The sequence below is a fragment of the Rutilus rutilus genome (genome assembly GCF_951802725.1).
Source record: "Rutilus rutilus genome assembly, chromosome: 7".
NCBI lineage: Eukaryota > Metazoa > Chordata > Actinopteri > Cypriniformes > Leuciscidae > Rutilus > Rutilus rutilus.
The window spans coordinates 9,852,178-9,873,070 of NC_140221.1; the positions used below are offsets into that span (position 1 = coordinate 9,852,178).

Here is a 20,893-nt window from a genome sequence, read left to right on the forward strand (position 1 = left end):
TTATCTAATTCTGCTTCTCAGGTAAATGTATCTGGATTTAAGAATCTTTAGAAATGTGCTCTGTGAAACAATATAAAAGTACTGAGAACATCAAGAAAAACTATTTTGCAGTATATATATTTTTTAGTGTTGCTAACTCATTGTGTTTCTCCCCAAGACATTTACATTTACATATTGACATGTTGTTTATTCCTGATATTTTGACCTGCAGAAACCCTGATTGAACACATGAATCAGATCAGAGAATATCAATTACATACAACAACAATTGCTATTACTAACAGTAATTTTGACTTCTTAAACCGATTGTTCCCAGCTGCACCACAACACAATATTACTTGTGTGCTGTGATTTTATTTCAAGATATTTTATTTTTTTGTGTAATATCAAGGTATAGTTTGATTTGACACGCTGCTGGTGTTGAAGCTGTCTGAAGAGGGCAGTGTGTTCTCAGTTTTATTGCTGCTTTTTTTTATTATTGCTGCACTGTATGATTTATTAAGACTTTTAAAAATGAAAACTTGTACTGCAGGGATTGTAAATGAGATTTCATTTATTTTTCAAAAAATTTGTCTGTTAAATTCTTTTACTTTTGTATTCAAATATATCCATCCAAATATGCTTGAACACAAAGTGTATGATTTTTGTCTTACAAAACAGTGCTTTGGCTGTACCATATTACAGTAAAAATCTGTGGGGTTAACATGGTACAATGTTTTATTATTATGGAATGTGAGTAATGGTCTATAAAGAGATAGTTTTATCACTGTACCATGTCCAAAAAAACCTTTTTAATACTTTTCTGCTAGACTTGGACAAGTATTTGATTTACTGTTTCATTACAACTTAGTCTTGGACATGTACATTTTATTTCAGGATAAAAGCAAAGACAAGGTATCAAAGTTTGACACCCTCAGACACTCCATCGCTGGAATCATCCGCTCGCCCAAGTCTGTACTGGGCTCTTCATCAGTAAGTTTCAGAAGCGAGTCTGCTGCTTTTTCCATCAACACTTCCTCATTTCTGTCCTGACCTGTCATATTCTCTGCTTGACCTCCTGGGTTTTGTCCCTCTTCAGTTTTTCGATGTGATACCCACTAGTGAGAAACCGCTGAGCGAGCAGGAGTGGTATCATGGTGCCATTCCCAGGACAGAGGCCCAGGAGCTGCTGAAGCAGCAGGGAGACTTCCTGGTGCGCGAGAGCCACGGCAAACCTGGAGAATATGTGCTGTCTGTGTTTTCAGACGGACAGCGCAGACATTTCATCATTCAGTTTGCTGATGTGAGTACATTATCAAAAAAGTTGTCTCATTCAAAGAATACATTTTTCAAATTTGTGTCAAGTGAAGAAGTAATCATAAAAAAAAAAGTTTTGTTTTAAAATACACCAAGTAATTTTTTTATTTTATTTTGAGTTTACTCAACTGTCTGATTTCATTTGCCTCTTTTTGTCTGCAGAATCAGTACAGATTTGAAGGCACTGGCTTCCCCACCATCCCACAGCTCATAGAGCATCATTACACGACTAAACAAGTCATCACCAAGAAATCTGGGGTCGTGCTCTTGAACCCCGTCATAAAGGTGAAACATTGAGTCTCTTTTCATTTTAGCAAGCTGTTCTGCTCTCAGTTGTCATTTGCTGTGCCACTTCTGAGGCTATCACTGTATTTCCAATATGAAGCCATAAAGTTCCTTATTACAGAAATTCAGAGGGTACATTGCTCATTTCCCCTAACGTGTGCAACTACATTTGATATTAAATTGATGTCGTGCAGTGCAGTTCTCAAATCAACCTGTCCTGCTGATGTAAAGTCCTGTGTGTGCTTTGATTTCTCTTTGGCTTTGAAAAAAGATCGTAGTGGGTTAGAAAATTTCGCTTTAGACTCCTTTCTTGATAGTGGTCCACACTGGCTGGATTCCCCCCGGGAAGTGTGTGTGTGTGTGTGTGTGTGTGTGTGTGTGTGTGTGTGTGTGTGTGTGTGTGTGTGTGTGTGTGTGTGTGTGTGTATCAGTCAGGTCGGATGATTACCTGCCATGCTGTTCCTCTGATGGGTTTTTGATGACGGGGTAAAGCTCTCCATCCGAACATGTTGACTGAAATCATAGTGGTGATGTTTCTGCTGCAGCATGCAAGAAACACTCTCACACCCCTGTGAATGTTGGGATATGTTCAGACTGTGTAGAGCTGCACATTTAATTGACAAAATCGAAATTGTAATATGGTCATGTGTGATTATTAAACTGTAATTTAATTACATATGAAGCATGTGCACTACTGTTTAAAAGTTTGGGGCCAGTAAGAGTTTTTTATTAAAAGATATTAGTATTTTTATTTAGCATTAAATGTTCAATTAAAAGGGAAAAAAAAGAGATTTATAATGTTAAAAGTGATTTATATTTCAAATATATGCTGCTCTGTTGGACTGTCTATTGTTTTCAAATTTGACAACAATAAAAAAAAAAACATTGTTGAGCATCACATCAGCATATTAGGATGATTTCTGAAGGATCATGTGAAACTGATGAAGTCTTGATGAGCATAAAAGACTTCTTTCATTAACATCATAACCAAAATCTTATTAGCCCCAAAGATTTAATCATGAGTGTACCTACTTCATATACTCCAAACTAACATGAGGCTCATAATGTGGTGTTTTTAGTTGGGCCAGAGTGGACTGAAATATGTCCTCACAAACTCAACATATCTTGAGGTTCTCTGAGTTTGGCTTGCTTTATGCAATTATTTTTCCACACATTTGCATAATTCCAAGCATTTCTAACCATACTAGGTTATTATACAAATGTAATAGCCTGACACAGTTTCAGTTTATCAGATTTTGAGTGAGGAACATTCTGGAAATTATAAAAAAAATTCTATAACATTTTAATATTAGATAATAATAATGTTGTTGATCATGTTGTTATTATTATTATTTGACTTTATTGGTCCAAAAAAGTGCAAATGAGTGAAAACTGGGCTGTTATTACAGAAATTACAGCATTACAGCTCAAGCCTGGCCCACATTAAAAGATTTTTAAAATAAACATGATGATAAAAATAACAAATAAATGTTTGGTTCCTCTAGTGTGTGGAGTGCCGTGATGTGACCAAGACAGCACACCACACGCTTAACAGGTTCCATCCACAAACAAGCAGAGTCCTGACTGTGAACACGGGGAAATCTCGCAAAATCTCTCGCGGTCAAATGTGACTTTAGATTAAACAAACATGGCGGACGACGGGCAAGAAGAAATGGCAATATTAGTGTATGGACTGCTTTTTACAGAAAATTTGTGGGGCGAAAAAAGAAAAAGGTTGTGGAGACAGGTCTTTCATCAGCTTGCTTTCTGTTTGGCCACACAACAGGAATTCTGATTGTAAATATTCAACATGCTGGATATTTACGACTTGAGAATGGTGTGGCTCCGACGTTCTTCCGAGTCGATTCAGTCACTCTTAACACGCATCCCACCACAGGAAAATCTGATAAGATAATCTGTAGAACCATCAAGATAATCGTGACTTTACCTAGGATTGTCGGAAGGGGAGAATTGGGACCAAAATCGGCCCGATTAACCCAGAAATTATATGGTGTGCAATGTAGATTATGCGAAAACTAAAGTGTGAAACCTAAACCTACAATAGGTTACAAAAAATACAAAAAATAATTTTTGCTCCAAAACAAAATTAGGAACCTTGAAAATAGCATAATAGGGGCACTTTTAAGGAATATTTTGGTTTATTTACCTTGTGTGATTACCTTGAGTTTGTACAGATAAAGGTATTGTGTACAAATATCTCTGTGTTTTGCTGTTATCACAATAGTGTCAAAGAAAGTTGTAAAAGTAGAGGTTTCACAAGAAAAATAGGTTTTTGGAGCTCTTCAAAAGATATCCCAGTATGTCTCTGTCTAGGCGAGTGCTTTTGGAGAATGAGGTGATAATTGCATCATTATCATTCATCAGAGGAGTAGCACAGTGACTGACCCACAGGACGCTCAGCATCTCTCTTCTGTTTGTCTCTGCACGAGTCATTAGTTCATTAATGAACATGTGTCAGAAAGATAATTTGCTATTGTTGTTTGTTTGCTCAGGATAAGAAATGGATTCTCAATCATGAGGACGTCATTCTTGGAGAACTCCTTGGCAAAGTAAGTCCACATCCATTGTGCTTGTGTTTGAGACTGTTGCAGAAAACTGAATACTGTTATATATAGAATACTGTGGTCGTACCATGGTACAGTGATCAGATGGTAATACCATGGGACTATACATATGCTACCATTCAAAAGTTTGGGGTCAGTAGTTATTTTGAAAGAAATGAAAGGGTTAGTTCACCCAGAAATAAAAATTATGTCGTTAATTACTCACCCTCATGTTGTTCTAAACCCGGAAGACTTTCGTTCATCTTCGGAACACAAATGAAGATATTTTTGATGAAATCAGAGCTTTCTATCCCTTCATTGACAGCTACACACAACTACCACTTTGACGCTTCAAAAAGTTCATTAAGAGATTGTAAAATTTAGGATTTTTTTTACATATAAACATTGATCAATGAACAAACAGAAGCTCAGCCAAACTTGCTTGACACACGAGAATGAACCTCATTGGTTCTTGCACGTCAAGCGAACATGATGTGCGTTGATGAATGTTTAGGTGAATAAAAGTCTAAATTCAATCTTTTCTTAATTTGGACTAAACCGCTCAATTCATATGGATTCATATGGAACTTTTTGAAGCGTCAAAGTAGTGGTTGCATAGCTGTCAATGGAGGGCCAAAAAGCTCTTAGATTTCATCAAAAATATCTTCATTTGTGTTCCAAAGATTAACGAAAGTCTTACGAGTTTTAAACAACGTGAGGGTGAGTAATTGATGACAGCATTTTCATTTTTTGGTGAACTAACCCTTTTATGAAGCCAGGATCTTTAGGGTAGGACCTAGTGCAAAATGACATATTTTCACAATTAATTAGGTTGACAGGTCTGTTAAAAAAATGACAGGAAAACAAACACAAAACTAGTCGACCAAGTAGTGTGTTGGATAATTAGCCGTCTAAAGTTACCCGTCGTGTTACGGTGCATGTCTAGAAAAACTAGAATTGTTCTTTTTGGTATTTTTATTTTATTTTATATGAAATAAGATGCTAAGTGCTTTTGGACGAATGTTGTTTTTAGGGAAATTTTGGTGAGGTTTTTAAAGGAACGCTGCGAGATAAAACCCCAGTGGCCGTGAAAACTTGTAAGGAAGATCTACCACAAGACCTCAAGATAAAGTTCCTCTCAGAAGCCAGGTGAAGACACATTCACCGCTGTATGCTTTACGTCATACTTCCTCATTCTTCAAACTTCACTTCGTTCACATTCTCCAAAAAATAATACTGAGTGATGAAATAATGTGGTCCATATTCATTTATGCTTTCTCCACCTCTAGGATCCTGAAGCAGTATGATCACCCGAACATTGTGAAGTTAATAGGCGTCTGTACCCAACGGCAGCCCATTTACATAGTAATGGAACTTGTAACAGGTCAGTAAACTGGATCTTCGTCTCAGCCATTAGCCACTGAAACCCATTCTCGTTAAAAGTTGTCGAATACTTGTTTGGGATGTTGGTGTCTCTTTTAATTTATTGCACATCTGTAGCTCATTTACTTTGCCATTTTTCAATAGGTGGGGACTTTTTATCATTCTTAAGAAAGAAAAAGGAGGACCTTAAGACAAAGCAACTGGTAAAGTTTGCTTTAGACGCTGCTGGAGGAATGGCGTACCTGGAGCTAAAGAACTGCATACACAGGTAAGAAAAACTGAAAAGCTTCAGATTTAATAATGATACACCTTATCCTAACAAAAACTTGTCCGGTTAAAATTAAAAGAACGTAAACAATATTATAGACGATATTTAGGACAATTTTTGAGCATTTTTCATGAACAATTGCTCCTGTTTCTCATTACCGTATCTGGATGTTTTACTTTTTATGTATCTAGAGGTATTAGCAGCAGTGGCGTCTGGTGGGTTTTAAAATAGAGGACGCACAACATGGCTGTAACCAGGGTTTGAAAATTAGTGAGTTGGGTGGAGTTGGGAATCTTGGAGTTGGGTGTTATGAATTGTGCACAAATGCAATTCATTATATACACTACTTGTCTCCTTCAGCTTTCTATCCTCATCTTCCTCCCTGTTGCTCACCTCTTTGTTGTCATATCCTTCTTCCTGATCTTCAGATTTAGGCTTTATTTAATTTTTTATTTTTTTTGAGAAAAACATCTATTGTTGTATCTATGTATTTTGTCGGAACCTCTTTGCCGTTCTACATTTTGGGTACGCTCTCTATGTTCTGAATGACTACTTTTACTACTAGTCATTAAGACAACTTTATTATATGAACTCATTATTGACTGGGGATCCCCTACCAAGAATTATTATTTTTTGGTTAACCGCTTTAAAATGGCTTTTTTGGTCACTTTTAGTGAGACAATTAAAAGAAAATGACACTTATATACAGCAATAAAATATAAATATGATTTCACTCACTTAGCCTATCACTTGAAGCAAAAGTCTCAATAAAGAGATAATATCTGTGTTAAACGAGCACATTCGACCATTTAGTGAAGCTGATTGCTTTAGCCCAGGGGTTTCCATTTCTAGTCCTCGCGCCTCCCCGCTCTATACATTTTTAATGTCTCTCTAATCTGACACGCTCAGTTGAGGGATGGGTTCCATTCGACCGTACGTGCACTAAGAAGTGGACTTACAATCATCTTAAAGACAGATTCCAATCCAAAGCCAGGTGTGTTTGTATGCATCTGTTCGCGGGTGTGTAGTGTGTTAAACGCAACAGTTACAAGTCAACTATCATGATTACAGGTTAAATAAGATAAAAATACATATTACCAAATTATGTTTATTTTCATATTCATCATCGCAACATACTCTACATTTATCATTCAGTTTAGGGCTTTTGAATTGGACAGATTAGATTAAGTGACATTTATAATTAATTAATATTCATATGGATATATTATACACATGTATATTAAATGAAAGTATGGTACCGGTAATTTATATCATATTTATGTACAGAAGTAGCTATATTATTGCATCAAAACTCCTCTACTATGAGCAACTTGAGTTTTGTCTGAGTTTGAAATTGCAGGGTGTTGCGAATAAACACACTTTGTTAAATTACGTGAACTTCCAACATACCATGCTCAGGGAGTAGGGAGCAGTGAACACTTCATAGGGACCCTGTCAATCGGTACACACCCGAGTTCATGGAGCTCTCTTCTAACAAGCTGATGATTAGATAAGAGGGACATACAAGCTGTGCAGAGCGGGGTGGCGCGAGGACTAGAATAGGGAAGCCCTGCTTTAGCCTGTATCCAACTTAGGCATGGGGTCTTCCTTCATTTTTAATTTGTAGCTGATGTTTGAATGGTAACCTTGCTAAACTTGTTGGTGATCAAATATTCAATATATCTACTCTCCATAATAAAGGTAGTTGGTACATTATCAGTGGTAGCAGTTCAAACTGATATTACATAATTTGATCTCTTTCGTGATTGGTTGATATGACCTAGTGAAATACTCAATGGTGATCGGTTAATATTTTTACCAACTGAGGCAAAAGTCTCCAGCTATGGATTTTGCCTCTCCCTCCCCTTCACTTTGCACTCAGACTCGCCTTAGCACAGTTTTCCAAACGAAGAGCAGCGGTGGTTCCGACTTCAGTAATATTTTATGGTGTTACAGTGGTTAAATAACAAGCATTAATGAGTTGGCAGCCATGTTCACGGATGTTATTCCATGTTGTAGACACCAAATCAGTTTTCTTGCCGACAAAAACAAATTTTGTATGGGAAAAGACTAAATATAAATGGAATCAGTGCATAAAATGCTTATTTTTAAAGAATATACGAGAAACAGCGAGTGCTCTTTGCTATCGCGGCTATTTATCTGCAGCGAAAGCGCAAGCACCGGTCAATCTGGGTTCATGAAACCATTCAGGTTCAGCACAGGGAGTACCCCCGTATGTACACGGAGACATATCACAAATTATAGGAAAATAATCACTCCATCTTGCCGCGACACTCTCCACTAGAGGATGTAGTGACGGATCACGTGCGCTCCACTGACTTCACTCCTATTGGTTGTTGCTCCCAAAAGTCGCTATTCATTTGCATAAAGTTAAACATATCTTAACTTTGTTGCGTCGCTGGACACACCTAGCCTGGCTCCGCCCTCCTACATACTTTTTCCTTAAGTACCTTCTGGGTTTGCGGTATATTCGTGGGTTTTCTCCAGCCAAAATGTTACCAGTCCAATCAGCGAACAGAGGGAGTGGCTGAGAACGATGACGTTGAGGTGTTGCGCTAGTTTGAGTTGTAGGGTTACGTCACAACCAAACGTTAGCGATATGTTATGGCAGATCCAGAGTGGCTCTGGGCTGATCCAATAGTTTTAAACTTCAACAGAGTACCCGCCTTCAAGGATGTTAACGCTTGTCAATGGAGAGTGGCCAGACTCTCTGTACAAATGAAATGTACGAGAGTCTGGTAGGACCAGGCTAGGACACGCTTACATCCTGTCACCAATGGTCACTGTCGCTCGTGACTCCGGAAATCGCCAGCTCTCCATTGAAACGAATGGGATCATGTCACGTTGTAGCTGCGTGTTGCTAGCAGTGTGAACGCAACTTTAGAAAGAAACTACCTAGAATGCCAGCAGCAAAGCAGCTCACTGTGTTTTATTAACATCATTCCATGAAGGCTATAAATATCTAAATATATGTCAGCTAATGTGAGTTTGGTATTTAATGATTTATATTTAGTAATATCTTCTTAAACCATCCAACTAGCAGTAACCCAAGAGTGCCTTACTTTTTCTTTATCTGAACAACTCAGCCACCCATTAAAACATCAGGACCTAGCGGCACCTTCCTGTCCAATTCGTCTTGCTTCTTTCTGGTGGTGATTTTTAAACTGTGAAATGGGCTTTGGTGCATTGTGCTGTTTGAGGCTGAAGCCAGCCGGCTGAATACATGTCGCTCAGAAATGAGCTCTGGGCGCTCTATCAGCACCCTGCTAAAATCCATTTACTATCAGACATGATCATGTTAGGGGCGACGGTGGTTTGAGCACCTTTCTGTCAGATCAGCCCTCTCTCTTCCGCTACCCCCCACTGTCTTTCTCCATCTCATGTCAGCAAGGCAATTTTTGGGATGTGACAACCTAATATGGTTCTGTAGCTGAGGATGTCTGCTCAGCATAAATGCCAGCGAGAGGCACAGATGTGGCTGTGGACTGGAATCTTAAATCACTGGTTGGGGATGAAGAGAATAGATAGAATCATCTTCCTTGTATGAGAGAGGTTACAAAACTAATGATCGGCTTTTGTAGACAAAAAAAAAAAAAAAAAAAGGGCCTATTCCTTTAAGATTTTGAATGTTGTGATATGAAAACTCATCACTTATTTTTTTGGTCTACTCAGCCAATGTTCAATCAGTGCCATACCCAACACTCAATAGCAGTTATTTAATGTCTGGACTGGAGAGTGACTTTAAGAGGCTGTTTACTCAACACCGTTTTCATCTAAAAACACAATGCGTTTAATGCGTTATTATGGCTGTTCGTGTAGATAGTGGTATATTAGGGCCTGAAAATGGTTTCAAAGTGCAAGTTTATGGAAATCACCTCCGTGTAAACTACAAAAACGTATAGTGTTTCTTTACAAAGTGACATCGCCAACTACTGGCCCTGGTAGTTGGCGTAACACAGCATAATACAGTGTTTTTAGTTGTTTTTGTTAGTCTTTTTTTGTTAGTTAGTCTTTCTTTCTTTCTAACTAACTGGGAACGCTTTTGACAATGTTGTTGTCTGTATGCGAAAAAAGTAAAGTAAAAGCTTTTCCGTTTTTAGTGCATCCTTGTCGTGTAAATATACCCTAAAAAGTCTCTCATTATGTCCTAAAATGATGTTAGCTTGCTAAATTTAGTTTCAAGCAGCAGTCAAACAGTTATTATTTTTATTATAACGCGTATCTGTATTTGTAGGTGATGTACACTATCGATCAAAAGTTTGGGGTCTGTAATATTTTTTTATGTGTTTGAAAGAGGTCTCTTATGCTCAGCAAGGCTGCATTTATTTGATAAAAAATACTGTAAAAATAGAAATATTGTGAAATAATATTATTACTGTTTTCTATTTTAATATATTTTCAAATATAATTTATTCCTGTTATGTCAAAGCTGAATTTTCAGCATCATTACTCCAGTCTTCAGTGTCACATGATCCTTCAGAAATCCTTCTAATATGCTGGTTAGCTGCTCAAGAAACATGATCACGGTTGAAAACGGTTGTGCTGCTTAATATTTTTGTGGAAACCATGATAAATATTTTCAGGATTCTATGAAGAATAGAAAGTAATAGAAATAGAAAACTTTGTAAAATAAGCAAGGGATGACTAGCTGTGAGTTAAATTATTTTAATGCACGACGCAGAGGCAAAGAACCACCCAAATTCAAATAGATTAATGCACAGCTAGCCATGGATTATGCCACTTATAACCATGGTCATTTGACAGCATGTTTGCAGCGCAATATTTGACCGGTTATTTTCGTCAGTTATGGCTCCTTAGATCTAGCATTCTGCCCGCTTTGAATCAGACACAGAGATAAAGTAGTACGTAAGATTACATTTATTTGAATTAATTAGAGCGAGAGAAAGAGACAGAGCGAAAAAAAGAAAGATTCATGTGTGAATTACCTGTTTCTCTCCTAACAGTGAAGCTGCGAGTTTCAAAAGCTTTAAAAACAGCAAATTATTATGTAGCGATTCTGTAGCGAAGCTATTTTTAGCAGCACTGATGAGTTTCTGTGCTTCTGAATGTTTCAATGTGCGCAGCGCAATCTCCGATCTCTGTGTGTGTGTGCGAGCGCTTAAATGAAAACAGCGCACTAATATAAATTGTGATTAAACTGACTGAAACTACCTGTGCATTAAACGGTTTTAATGCACACCTTCCCGCCAATCAGAATTGAGTATTCAGACAGACCATGCAGTCTTTGATCAATTTAATGCATTCTTGTAAAAAAAAAAAAAAAAATGTATTTCTTAAAAAACTAAATCTTACTGACCCCAAATGTTTAAATGGTAGTGTAGCTATAGATATGTTAGGCCTTTTGATGATACTTAATCCCCCGGTTTAACAGACAAGGCTTAAGCTAGTCCCAGACTAAAATGCATCTTTGAGCTGTTTTAACTGAAAGCAACTTGCGCTGGAATATCTTAAAATAAGTCAGTGCCATTGTTTTGTCTCAAGCTGCACGTTTATACAAATCTACTTAAATGTCCTAATTGAACTAAGGCCTAATCCTGGCTTAATCTAAGCCCTGTCTGTGATACCGGGCCAATATAAATGTTTATATATGTATTATGTATATTAATGTACTTTTCTTTTCTTTTTTTACATAAATCATTTTTTATTATTATTTTTATTTAGTTTATTTGACTTTTTTTTATTACTTATCATTTTGACTACACACGAATGTACTTGGCAACAGTGGCTTATTAAAGCATTTAAGTAAAATAGAGCAAGAATGTAGTTAAAAACATGTTTCCCTCAATGTTTTTTTTTATTACATTAAGAGTGCAAGTATAAAATCGGTTGTCCCTCGTCTTGTTTGTAGTATTGTAGTACTGTATCCATGTCTGTCCCTCAAACTTTAAATTCTGCAATCATTTTCAAGGTTTTGAAGTTTTTAGAAAGAGCGATGTGGAAATCAATATCACATACAGTGCTGCATGTTCTGCAGTCAAACAAAGTCACTTTGTTACTGAGGTTTTGTGAAACAGATGAGAATCTGTGGATATTCTCACCAGCTGTCTTGACAGCAGAAGGCTAATGATCCTGACTTGGCCGCGGACGGTCTCATTGGGCACTTTTTCTAGACTGGTGGTGTTCATAACTGCAATCACAGTATAATTGTCTAGACTGTTTACTCCAGTCCCCGACAACTGGGTTTTTTTTTTGGCAGAAGTTGACTTGAATTTGAAACCAGTTGAGACCAATTTTCCCGTAGATTATTTTGTTGGCAGATGTGAATTGGCCAATCAGGGTCATGATTGTGAGCTGACAGTGCATGCATTGCATGCAATTCATTATGTGATATTACAGTTTCTCTAAATCTTGCAGAGACCTGGCTGCTCGCAACTGCCTTGTGGGAGAGAACAATGTGCTGAAGATCAGCGATTTTGGGATGTCCCGACAGGAGGACGATGGCATCTACTCCTCATCAGGACTGAAACAGATCCCGATCAAGTGGACTGCACCGGAAGCACTGAACTATGGTAGAGCACCCATGGTGTCTGTGCTGCCGTTGGTTAAAGCTAATTCTGCCTCTAAAATGATTCTCTTTACAAACATAATAAGAGTGAATTGGTTGCTATGAATTTGTATGGATCCAGATTGATGTTTGACATGTTGTTTAAATCACAGGGAGATACAGCTCAGAGAGTGATGTGTGGAGTTATGGGATCCTCCTGTGGGAAACGTTTAGCCTAGGAGTGTGTCCTTACCCGGGCATGACCAACCAGCAGGCTCGAGAACAGGTTGAAAAAGGTACTAAATGGATTCCATATTTATTTTTTACATTTTCATTTATTTTAAATGTTTTTACATTTATTAAAATAGTACATTTTTCTTTCATATTTGATTAAAGGTGAAGTATGTAGTTTCTGCGACACTAATGGAATTAGAAAAATAAATCATATTTTCAAACAACCTTGCGCCTCCCCCAAATCAAACATCACAACCACAGCTCTTGAGGGGTTTGTGAAGGCATGTCTCAACAGGTAAAAGTATTCTCATTTCAAACAAATCGAGGCTTGGACCCGGAAACAGTAAGGACTCAAGCAATCTGATTGGTTCAAAGCACGTTTTATGGGTAGTCGCTTTAATGCCTGGTTACAAATCAGACAAAATCACTTTATTATATACGTCGAACTACGTTATAACGACCAATAATGTCTTTTAACTTATGTTTGATATACCGGTATATAAACAATGTGATTGTGAAATTAAACATTTCTCGTTCTTAGTGTTTTTTTTAGTTCGCTTACATAGTAGCTTAGCATACAGCTATCCGAAATGATTAGAGATAACGGTCACCATCTACGATTTTCGAAAAGGCCATTTTCACAGCATCTGGATGATTTAATCCAGATTGAGATTTAAATCACAAGTTCACAAGCAGAACATATGCAATTTCGTTCTCCAATCATGATCATAACAAATATGATACAAGCATAATTCTGTTTAAGAATTAATTACGACGATGCCTTGTTGCTTAATAACAATTAACAATGTCGCAAAACATACCTAAAAATGCAATTTCTTTCACTTTAACTAACTAAATAATCAGGATAAAAATAAAAGATGATTACATGAATTAAGGGGTTTGATTACATTAAAAATCACGAGAACAGCTTTAGATCAGGCATACTCCTGGGGTCCTAAGCTGGGACCCCATCACTCAGCACTTCACTACAGCGGAAGTGTTTTTTTTTTTTTTTTTCATTCATTTTGTCACAACATACTTTATTTTGAGAAAGCCTGACCAGAAAGTTTGAAAATTTTTAAAAGCTTGAATTTTGAAGTAGTTTTAAAGCTTAAAGGTTTTGAAGGCAATACAGTCACAATGCTAACATGTTTTAGGATGTCTGTAGCATGATTTAACATATTTGCTAGCGTGTATGTTGCTAGCATGATTTAACGTTGCTAACATGATTCTAACATGATATAACACTTTGCTAACATGTTTTATGTTGCTATCATGATTTAGCACATTGCTAACATTTTTTTTAACATGTTGCTAGCATGTTTCTGGCATCAATTAGCACATTGCTAACATGTTTTCTAAAGAGTTATAAACCATGAACAAGCCATGACAAGTGTCATTTTCTGTACAGCATCATGGGTAATGTAGTTTTTAACCAGGAATTCTGTTGTTAAACAATTATTTAAAAAAATAAGCTGAAATAACGCTGACTTCTGGAACCCGACTGTTGCACTCTATAGGTTGAGCTGGATCTGATTGGAGCGCCCTCAATGTTCTGATGGAGGCGCAGTGTTTACATGTTTGTGGAAGATGAACCCATGAATGGCATTCTAATAGTAGTCAATGAACAATAAACTGGGTTAAAGGGACTATATGTAGTTTTCAGCGGCCTCTAGCGGATGTTTCAGATTGCAACCAATAAGTTTACAAGCGAGTGCTCGTGCGCATGCGCGAACTCATGAGCGAGCACTCTGGGTACCGGCCAGACTGAGACGCAACACACCGGAGAAAGCATCACTAGAGAATGTCTAATAAGGCGAGAAGTTTCACTCTCAGTACACTTCCGGCTTCTGAACTGGTTGCAGTTCCACTCTGATTCCATATGAGGGCGCTCACAGGACGAGTGCAGAATGAATGGAGGTCTATGGCGCTATACCAACCAAAATCCACTTCTCTCAGGATATCATTTTTTGTCTAGTAATTTGAATGTTGTATTCGAAAGGAGATGCAAAGAAATTACACATTGCTGGGTGTTAGATTTTTTAGAGTCACTTATTTGCTTAAAACATTTTTTTAAAGTGTCAATGACGTCATACACATCGTACGACCAGAGATACTGCTTTATCTATATTTAGCTTTGGTGCTTTCGCGCTCTGCACTTTGTTTTCACTCGAGGCATCGACAACACAGCTGACACAGGTAAATACACGTGCTAGAAGAGTTTTTGTTTTGTTTGTTTCTGGTCCCGCTTCGGATGCCACGATGCCATCAAGCGGTATCTCTGGTCGTAATCAGTCCTTCACTGACCAATCAGCGATCATTAGCAGAATGTTATGGGCAACAACAACTCAACCTGTAAGAAATCGAAAAGACATAAGTACTCGTTCATTCAACTTTCGACCTATAACCCATGTTGAACTTGCAAAACCTACACTCAAATCTGAGATTTCTCAACGGCAATCGGGTGAAAGAGACACATTTAGCCGTCTAGCCCCATAGACTCCCAATCATTTTGCACTCATGGCGATCGCCCCCAGTGGAGCTCTGGTGGAACTACAACCAAAATTCAGTACAATAGGACTTAATAGGGAGTGGGCAGGCTCTCCGTAGACGGGCTCTGGCATCACACAACATGCTGGAAACTCAGGTACAAAACAAAGCGGAGGTTTCTCCATGATTCAAAAGCCCTGCCGATGTTGATCCGTGTTTTCGTCCGAAGTTGATCCGATTTTCGTTTGGCCTTCAGCAGATAAAACTTTTTTTTTGTTTTTTATCATTATGTGGAGTTTGTGTTGGAGTCTGTGTTGTGCTGGGAGCAGGTCGTTTCTTAGTGTTAGCAGACTCCATGTCATAAGTTGCAGTGTCGTCGCTGTTGAGTGCAAAGTCAGTAGACGAGGCGAGAGGTCTCAGTCACGTCACTGGATTTCGCGGTAAATCCGACCCGGAGCCTTCACATAGAAATAGGAATACTTGCTTTCAGAGCAAAACCCGCAAAGTGGATCATTTTAATGTGAAATTACAACCCCTTCACACACAGGCAATAAAAAAAGGATTAATTTTAGTAGAAAAACTACACATAGCCCCTTCAAGAGAATGTATTTTAACCTTTTTTTTTTTACGTACTTCACCTTTAATTAAATTATATTTTAACTAATAATTGTTAAAACTTAAATTATATAAAAATGTTTCTGAAATAGCTGGACAGTTTGAAATGTGTATTGTTATATGTTGCATAATGTTATTTCATACACTGTGTAGGCACTGCAGTATACACTATAAAGTATGTAGTACAGTACGCTTGTATTATGTTCTGAACAAAACCTGTAACAAAATCACTGTTAGCCTTTTAGGTAACACTTTATTTTCAGTGTCCTTGTTACATAATGTAACATGTTGATTCAACTGTACTAATAACTAAAAATTATGCATAATTACATGCAACTAACCCTAAACCAAACCCTATAGTAAGTACATGCAGTTATTATTGTATTATTATTACTCAGTACTTAAATGTATAATTACGCTGTAACACCTTAAAATAAAGTGTAACTGCCTTTTAATAATCTTTCATATCCACTATCAATTATTGATTTATAATCAGCACTGACACAGAAAGTTTGTTTGTGTATAATGTAGGTTACAGGATGTCCTGCCCGCAGAAGTGTCCAGATGAGGTGTACAGGATCATGCAGCGATGTTGGGAGTACAAACCTGAGAATCGCCCCAAATTCGCTGACATTCAGAAAGAACTGGCCGCGGTCAAGAAAAAATAGCCTTTAATGAGGAAATGGCTGGAAGGCCAAACTCATACTTCACATCCAGGTGATCCCTAATCTGCAGAGAGAAACACAACAAATGTTTCGCCCACCAAATGACATGCTATTATTGTACTAAAGAGTACTCCGTCACATAATCACTGTGTGAACTGCCTATGCACCAGCTGTTTTGAGCCATTAGCATGGAGAGAGGTCTCAGCTTTGCTCTGATGTCAAAATTATGCAGATTGTCCTGTTTTTTTGTTTTGGTTTTTGTAACTGAGCAACAGTTAAGCTACGACAGACAGAACGTAAGATATATGAGGTGTGTTCAGTATGCCATTGAGTATTCCTGTGTACGCACCAGTGAAAAAGGGGGGGTGGTTCACCCGAAAATGAACATTTTGTTATCATTTTCTTACCCTTATGTCTTTCTTTTTTCTGTGGAACGCAAAAGAAGATATTTTGAGTGTTTTTGTGTCCAAACAGTGAAGGTTGGTGCGGTCCATTGTTGTTTTGGACCCCATTCACTTTCATTATATGTACAAAACAGGTAAAACATTTGTCAAAATATCTTCTTTCACGTTCCAAAGAGGAAATAAAGTCATACAGGTTTGGAACGACATGAGGGTGAGCAAATGATGACAGATTTTTCATATTTGGGGAGCTATCCCTTTAAAATATGGAGACGAATGTGTGATAAAGGACTGTTTGTCCACCCGATAACACAATATCACTTTTTGTTTTTTAAAGTCCTAAACCTGTTTGATGGTTTGGACAGTTTTATAGTCAAGCCATTTTAATGTCTTTTTTATATTCCTAGAGCAATAGGACCTTTTTGGACAAAAAAAAAAAAAAATACATACAGATGTTCGTCAGTCACACAAAATAACGTGTCACATCCTTAAGACTTTCATTGAGTTACATTCCAACGTTTCAGAACTCATCAAGCAGCGAGACCAAATGCATATCTTTACCTAAGTGCAATTTATGATCACATAACGTCACAAAAACGTCATACTACAATCAGGTGGCCTTAACGTGCTAGGCTGCTTGAGAGCTGTTAAATGACATGGGCACAGTGCCAATCTACAGTTTACAAGCCTTCAGAATTCTTCCAAATACTTCAACCAGTCACCTCTTCGTGGTTCATGCCATTTGATGTTTATAGGGGTAATTCTGCGAAACAACATTTAAATTGTCATCATTTACTCACCCTCATGTCATTCCAAACCTGTATGATTTTCGTTTCTTCCGTAGAATACAAAAGGAGAAATTTAATACAATGTTCACGCTGCTCTTTTCCAGATAGTGAAAGCAAATGGTGGCCAGAGGCTGTCAAGCTTCAAAAAGCACCATAAAAGCGGTCTATATAACTTTTGTGGTAGAATCTAAGTCTTCTGAATTTGTAAATTGCTATTGACCAAAAAAGCTCACTCCATTGTAGCTCTCAAATCTTATTCACGGTTTGTGCATATTCAAATACGGCATTTAAAGGTGCGCGACAGCACTTTGATTTAAGTGTTGCCAAAATGCTATTCATTGTCACGTTACAAGAGCGATTATGATACAACAAGTCTAAATGTGTGGAAGCACCAATCACATTTGAGCGCCACAGCAGAGGGAAGATGTTTTTTTGTGTGTTTTTTTAGCAAATAACATCTTGCATCTTTAGTCTGTTCTGCCACACAGAATATAGGGAACAAGTCAAATAGACCATTTTTCAGATACTTTTATGGTGCTTCCCATTCACTTTCACTGTATGGGAAAAAAGCAGCTTGCCTTGGACATTCTTGGAACAAAAATATGATATGGTTTTAGACACATGGAAGTTAGTAGATGACAATTTAAATTGTTCAGTGAACTATCCCTTTAACATTTACAGTGTTGCCATGTGGCACATTAGAAGTCACCAAAAGCCCTGTCCAAATCCGACTGTGGTTTGTCCTGTTGGGATCTCTGTTCATGGAACAGTGGTTTTTTTTTTTTGGTGGGTAACCAGCAACCAAAGCCAGTCACAAGCATGTTTATTTGTATCTATGCCATTGTCTTGGATTGTGATGTTCTTGTTCTGTGCTATTTTACGATCAGGTTTCCTCATGCAAACATCCCTTGAGTTCTAACAGATATGCATTTACCTCCACAAGTATTACAGGTTTGGTTAGACAATGGTGTGTTTTGTATTAAGACTTTCCCAGTTTTTTTTGTTTTTTTGTCTGCCAATGCACACAAGCGAGCATCTGCGCGGACCGATTCAGTGCGTCTTACCAGCAACTTCTTGTTCCCGAGTCACATAAATTTGTGTTTCCATTTCCACAAAAATGGAATAGTGGTTTATTCAAGGTTTACTCTTATCAAATCATTCCTTTTGTATTTTGTAAATACTTTTTTGTAGATTCAGTAATGTAATTTTGTAGGTGTTTTTTTTTTTTTTTTTACTGCAAAACTGATGTTTATTAGAATGTGGATGTCTGTCAGGAATATGCCTCAACGTTCAGCTGTAATAGTAGCGATGAAGATTCAGAATCAATACTGCTCTAATATTTGCACATTTGGAATATGTAAAGAGGGTCCCATAGCATCGACTGTTTCTTTTGTTTCCCTCTTCAAGTTGTTGTTTTAAAGTGGAATAAAATGCATGTGCCAATCATGCAGAACCGGTGACAATTTAACCATAAATCTACTGTATAACACAGTTTTGGATTCATATCCTTGCATGATTTACCAGTGGGTTCAGATCAATTAGAATTTATTTTTTTTGGTGTGTGAAGCTGAGCTTACATCAATTAAACTACTGGTGAGTGAGCTCTTGATTTTTTCTTGTCTTTTTTTTTTTTTTACGTCAAAGCAATTATCCCTATAGTGTGTTTTTTTTAATTCTTTTTATTTATTTGAAATACTGTAATATTATTCTAGCATTTTAATCTTTTGCTATTTTGTACCATTCACTAGAATTATGTCAGCGTATTAAAGCAAACGCCAGTATTGTCTCTCACATTATATTGAAATTTGTGTTATTCAGAGACATTAGATGATTCCTCTTTCCCGTGTCTGACTTGCACATAGTGATCATGTAAACTTCCATCAGAAAAAATGGCTTGTCAGCGATATTCTTTTTTTTTTTTTAAAGTACTTAAAGCAAAAGTTTCTGTTGTCAGTCAGATTGGCATCATCTGCTCTGTGCTGAACTATTTATTCTGTGATGGAACATGTTATATATTGATTGCACTTTTGGCCTTTTTATGCTTTAAAACGATCCCCTATAATATAAAACAGCAAATTGTTGTTTCAGGTAATGATCAACTCCAAACTGTCTTGAATTGATCCTTGAACAAAAGTAGAAAAGCAACACTGGACGTTTGATTTTCAAACTAATGCTTATAGTGATTTTCACCCCTACCCGCTGAAAGAGGAAATATGACAAGATAAATGGTTGACATTTAAAATGCTTTTTTTCCCGTGTAGTTTTCTTTCATCTGTCTCTGTTTGCTCAGAACACCTTCTCTGATGGACATTCAACTGTAACGATGTCTCCTCATTGTTTATATTGTACACTTGCAATAAAGTTTTGTTTTGAGTCTTTGAACTTGCTGCTTGAAATGAATTATTAAAAGTGTGTTATAACAATGATTGATTATTAATGTGTGCACAGGGACGTTTAATGAAAAGGATACAATGCTTAAAAGGAAGTGTTTAACTTAACTAATAATTAACACTATAAAAATCTGAAACAAAGACAATAACTGAAATACAATAGAATGGTCAAACAACTTGCCTTCCCCCTGCAGTCAATTTTATCCCTTGAACTCATCTTTGATAAATCAAAATGACATATTTCAACTTTTTTTCTTGTAAAATCCAGACTCATGAATATGAAATGTAATCCCCGCCTCCACTCAATAACACCAGCTCGGACTACCTGATCTACTTCGGTTAAAGGCAGGGTAGGCAATTTTCAGAGAGGCTAGCAATAGCGAGCTAGCTTTGAAAGCATAAGGTCCCACCCTCCCTTCAGAGAGTCTCCAAAACCACGCCTCCTTCAAAACACATGAACATGTTTAGCAGAGAGCAAACAAAAGAATCACGAGAGACGGCGTTAAACTACCTCATGGCTCAAAGCACATAACATTACAATAATAATGAACATAAACAACTTAAAGAGCGTTGACCTGTACCACCTGACTGCTGCAGATTCATTTCGGCATTTATAGTGTTACCATAAAAACGCAGCATAACGTCACGGGTTTCCATCTCTTTCAAATGACAGTAGTTATGGTGTGAATGCAGCATAAGCTGGTTGTTTTGGTTCAGGAGGAACTGTAAAAGTTTCGGCTGCGGTGCTCGGTGACTGACGTCTGTCTAACTCTGCAATAGCATGAAACGCACTGATGACGTGTGATTTCTGCGCAAACAGGTGCACAGAGGTATGAAAATACACATGCTAACAGGCAGGTAGGACACTGTATCATAATATTCTGACAAACAAAAAAATTGTTCTGGAACAAAACACCTATCTTGCCATTAACTGTAGTAAATGCTACACAATGGCAAGCAGAAATATTGGTTTTATTCAGCCATATAT

General features: G+C 37.3%; 1 protein-coding gene across 4 annotated transcripts in view; it reads left to right on the plus strand.

Moving 5' to 3' along the window:
* The window catches only part of fer (fer (fps/fes related) tyrosine kinase), a 44,855-nt gene extending 24,958 nt beyond the window's left edge, over positions 1–19,897 (plus strand). For all 4 annotated transcript variants that reach the window (XM_084413762.1, XM_084413760.1, XM_084413763.1 and 1 more), the window contains 10 exons: positions 877–972; positions 1,079–1,282; positions 1,459–1,581; positions 4,095–4,151; positions 5,179–5,294; positions 5,435–5,529; positions 5,673–5,796; positions 12,193–12,347; positions 12,496–12,618; positions 16,193–19,897. In XM_084413762.1, coding sequence (XP_084269888.1) covers positions 877–972; positions 1,079–1,282; positions 1,459–1,581; positions 4,095–4,151; positions 5,179–5,294; positions 5,435–5,529; positions 5,673–5,796; positions 12,193–12,347; positions 12,496–12,618; positions 16,193–16,329 — 1,230 coding nt within the window. In that variant the 3' untranslated portion in view covers positions 16,330–19,897. The remainder of the gene's footprint in view (positions 1–876; positions 973–1,078; positions 1,283–1,458; positions 1,582–4,094; positions 4,152–5,178; positions 5,295–5,434; positions 5,530–5,672; positions 5,797–12,192; positions 12,348–12,495; positions 12,619–16,192) is intronic.
* The last annotated feature ends 996 nt before the right edge of the window (positions 19,898–20,893 follow it).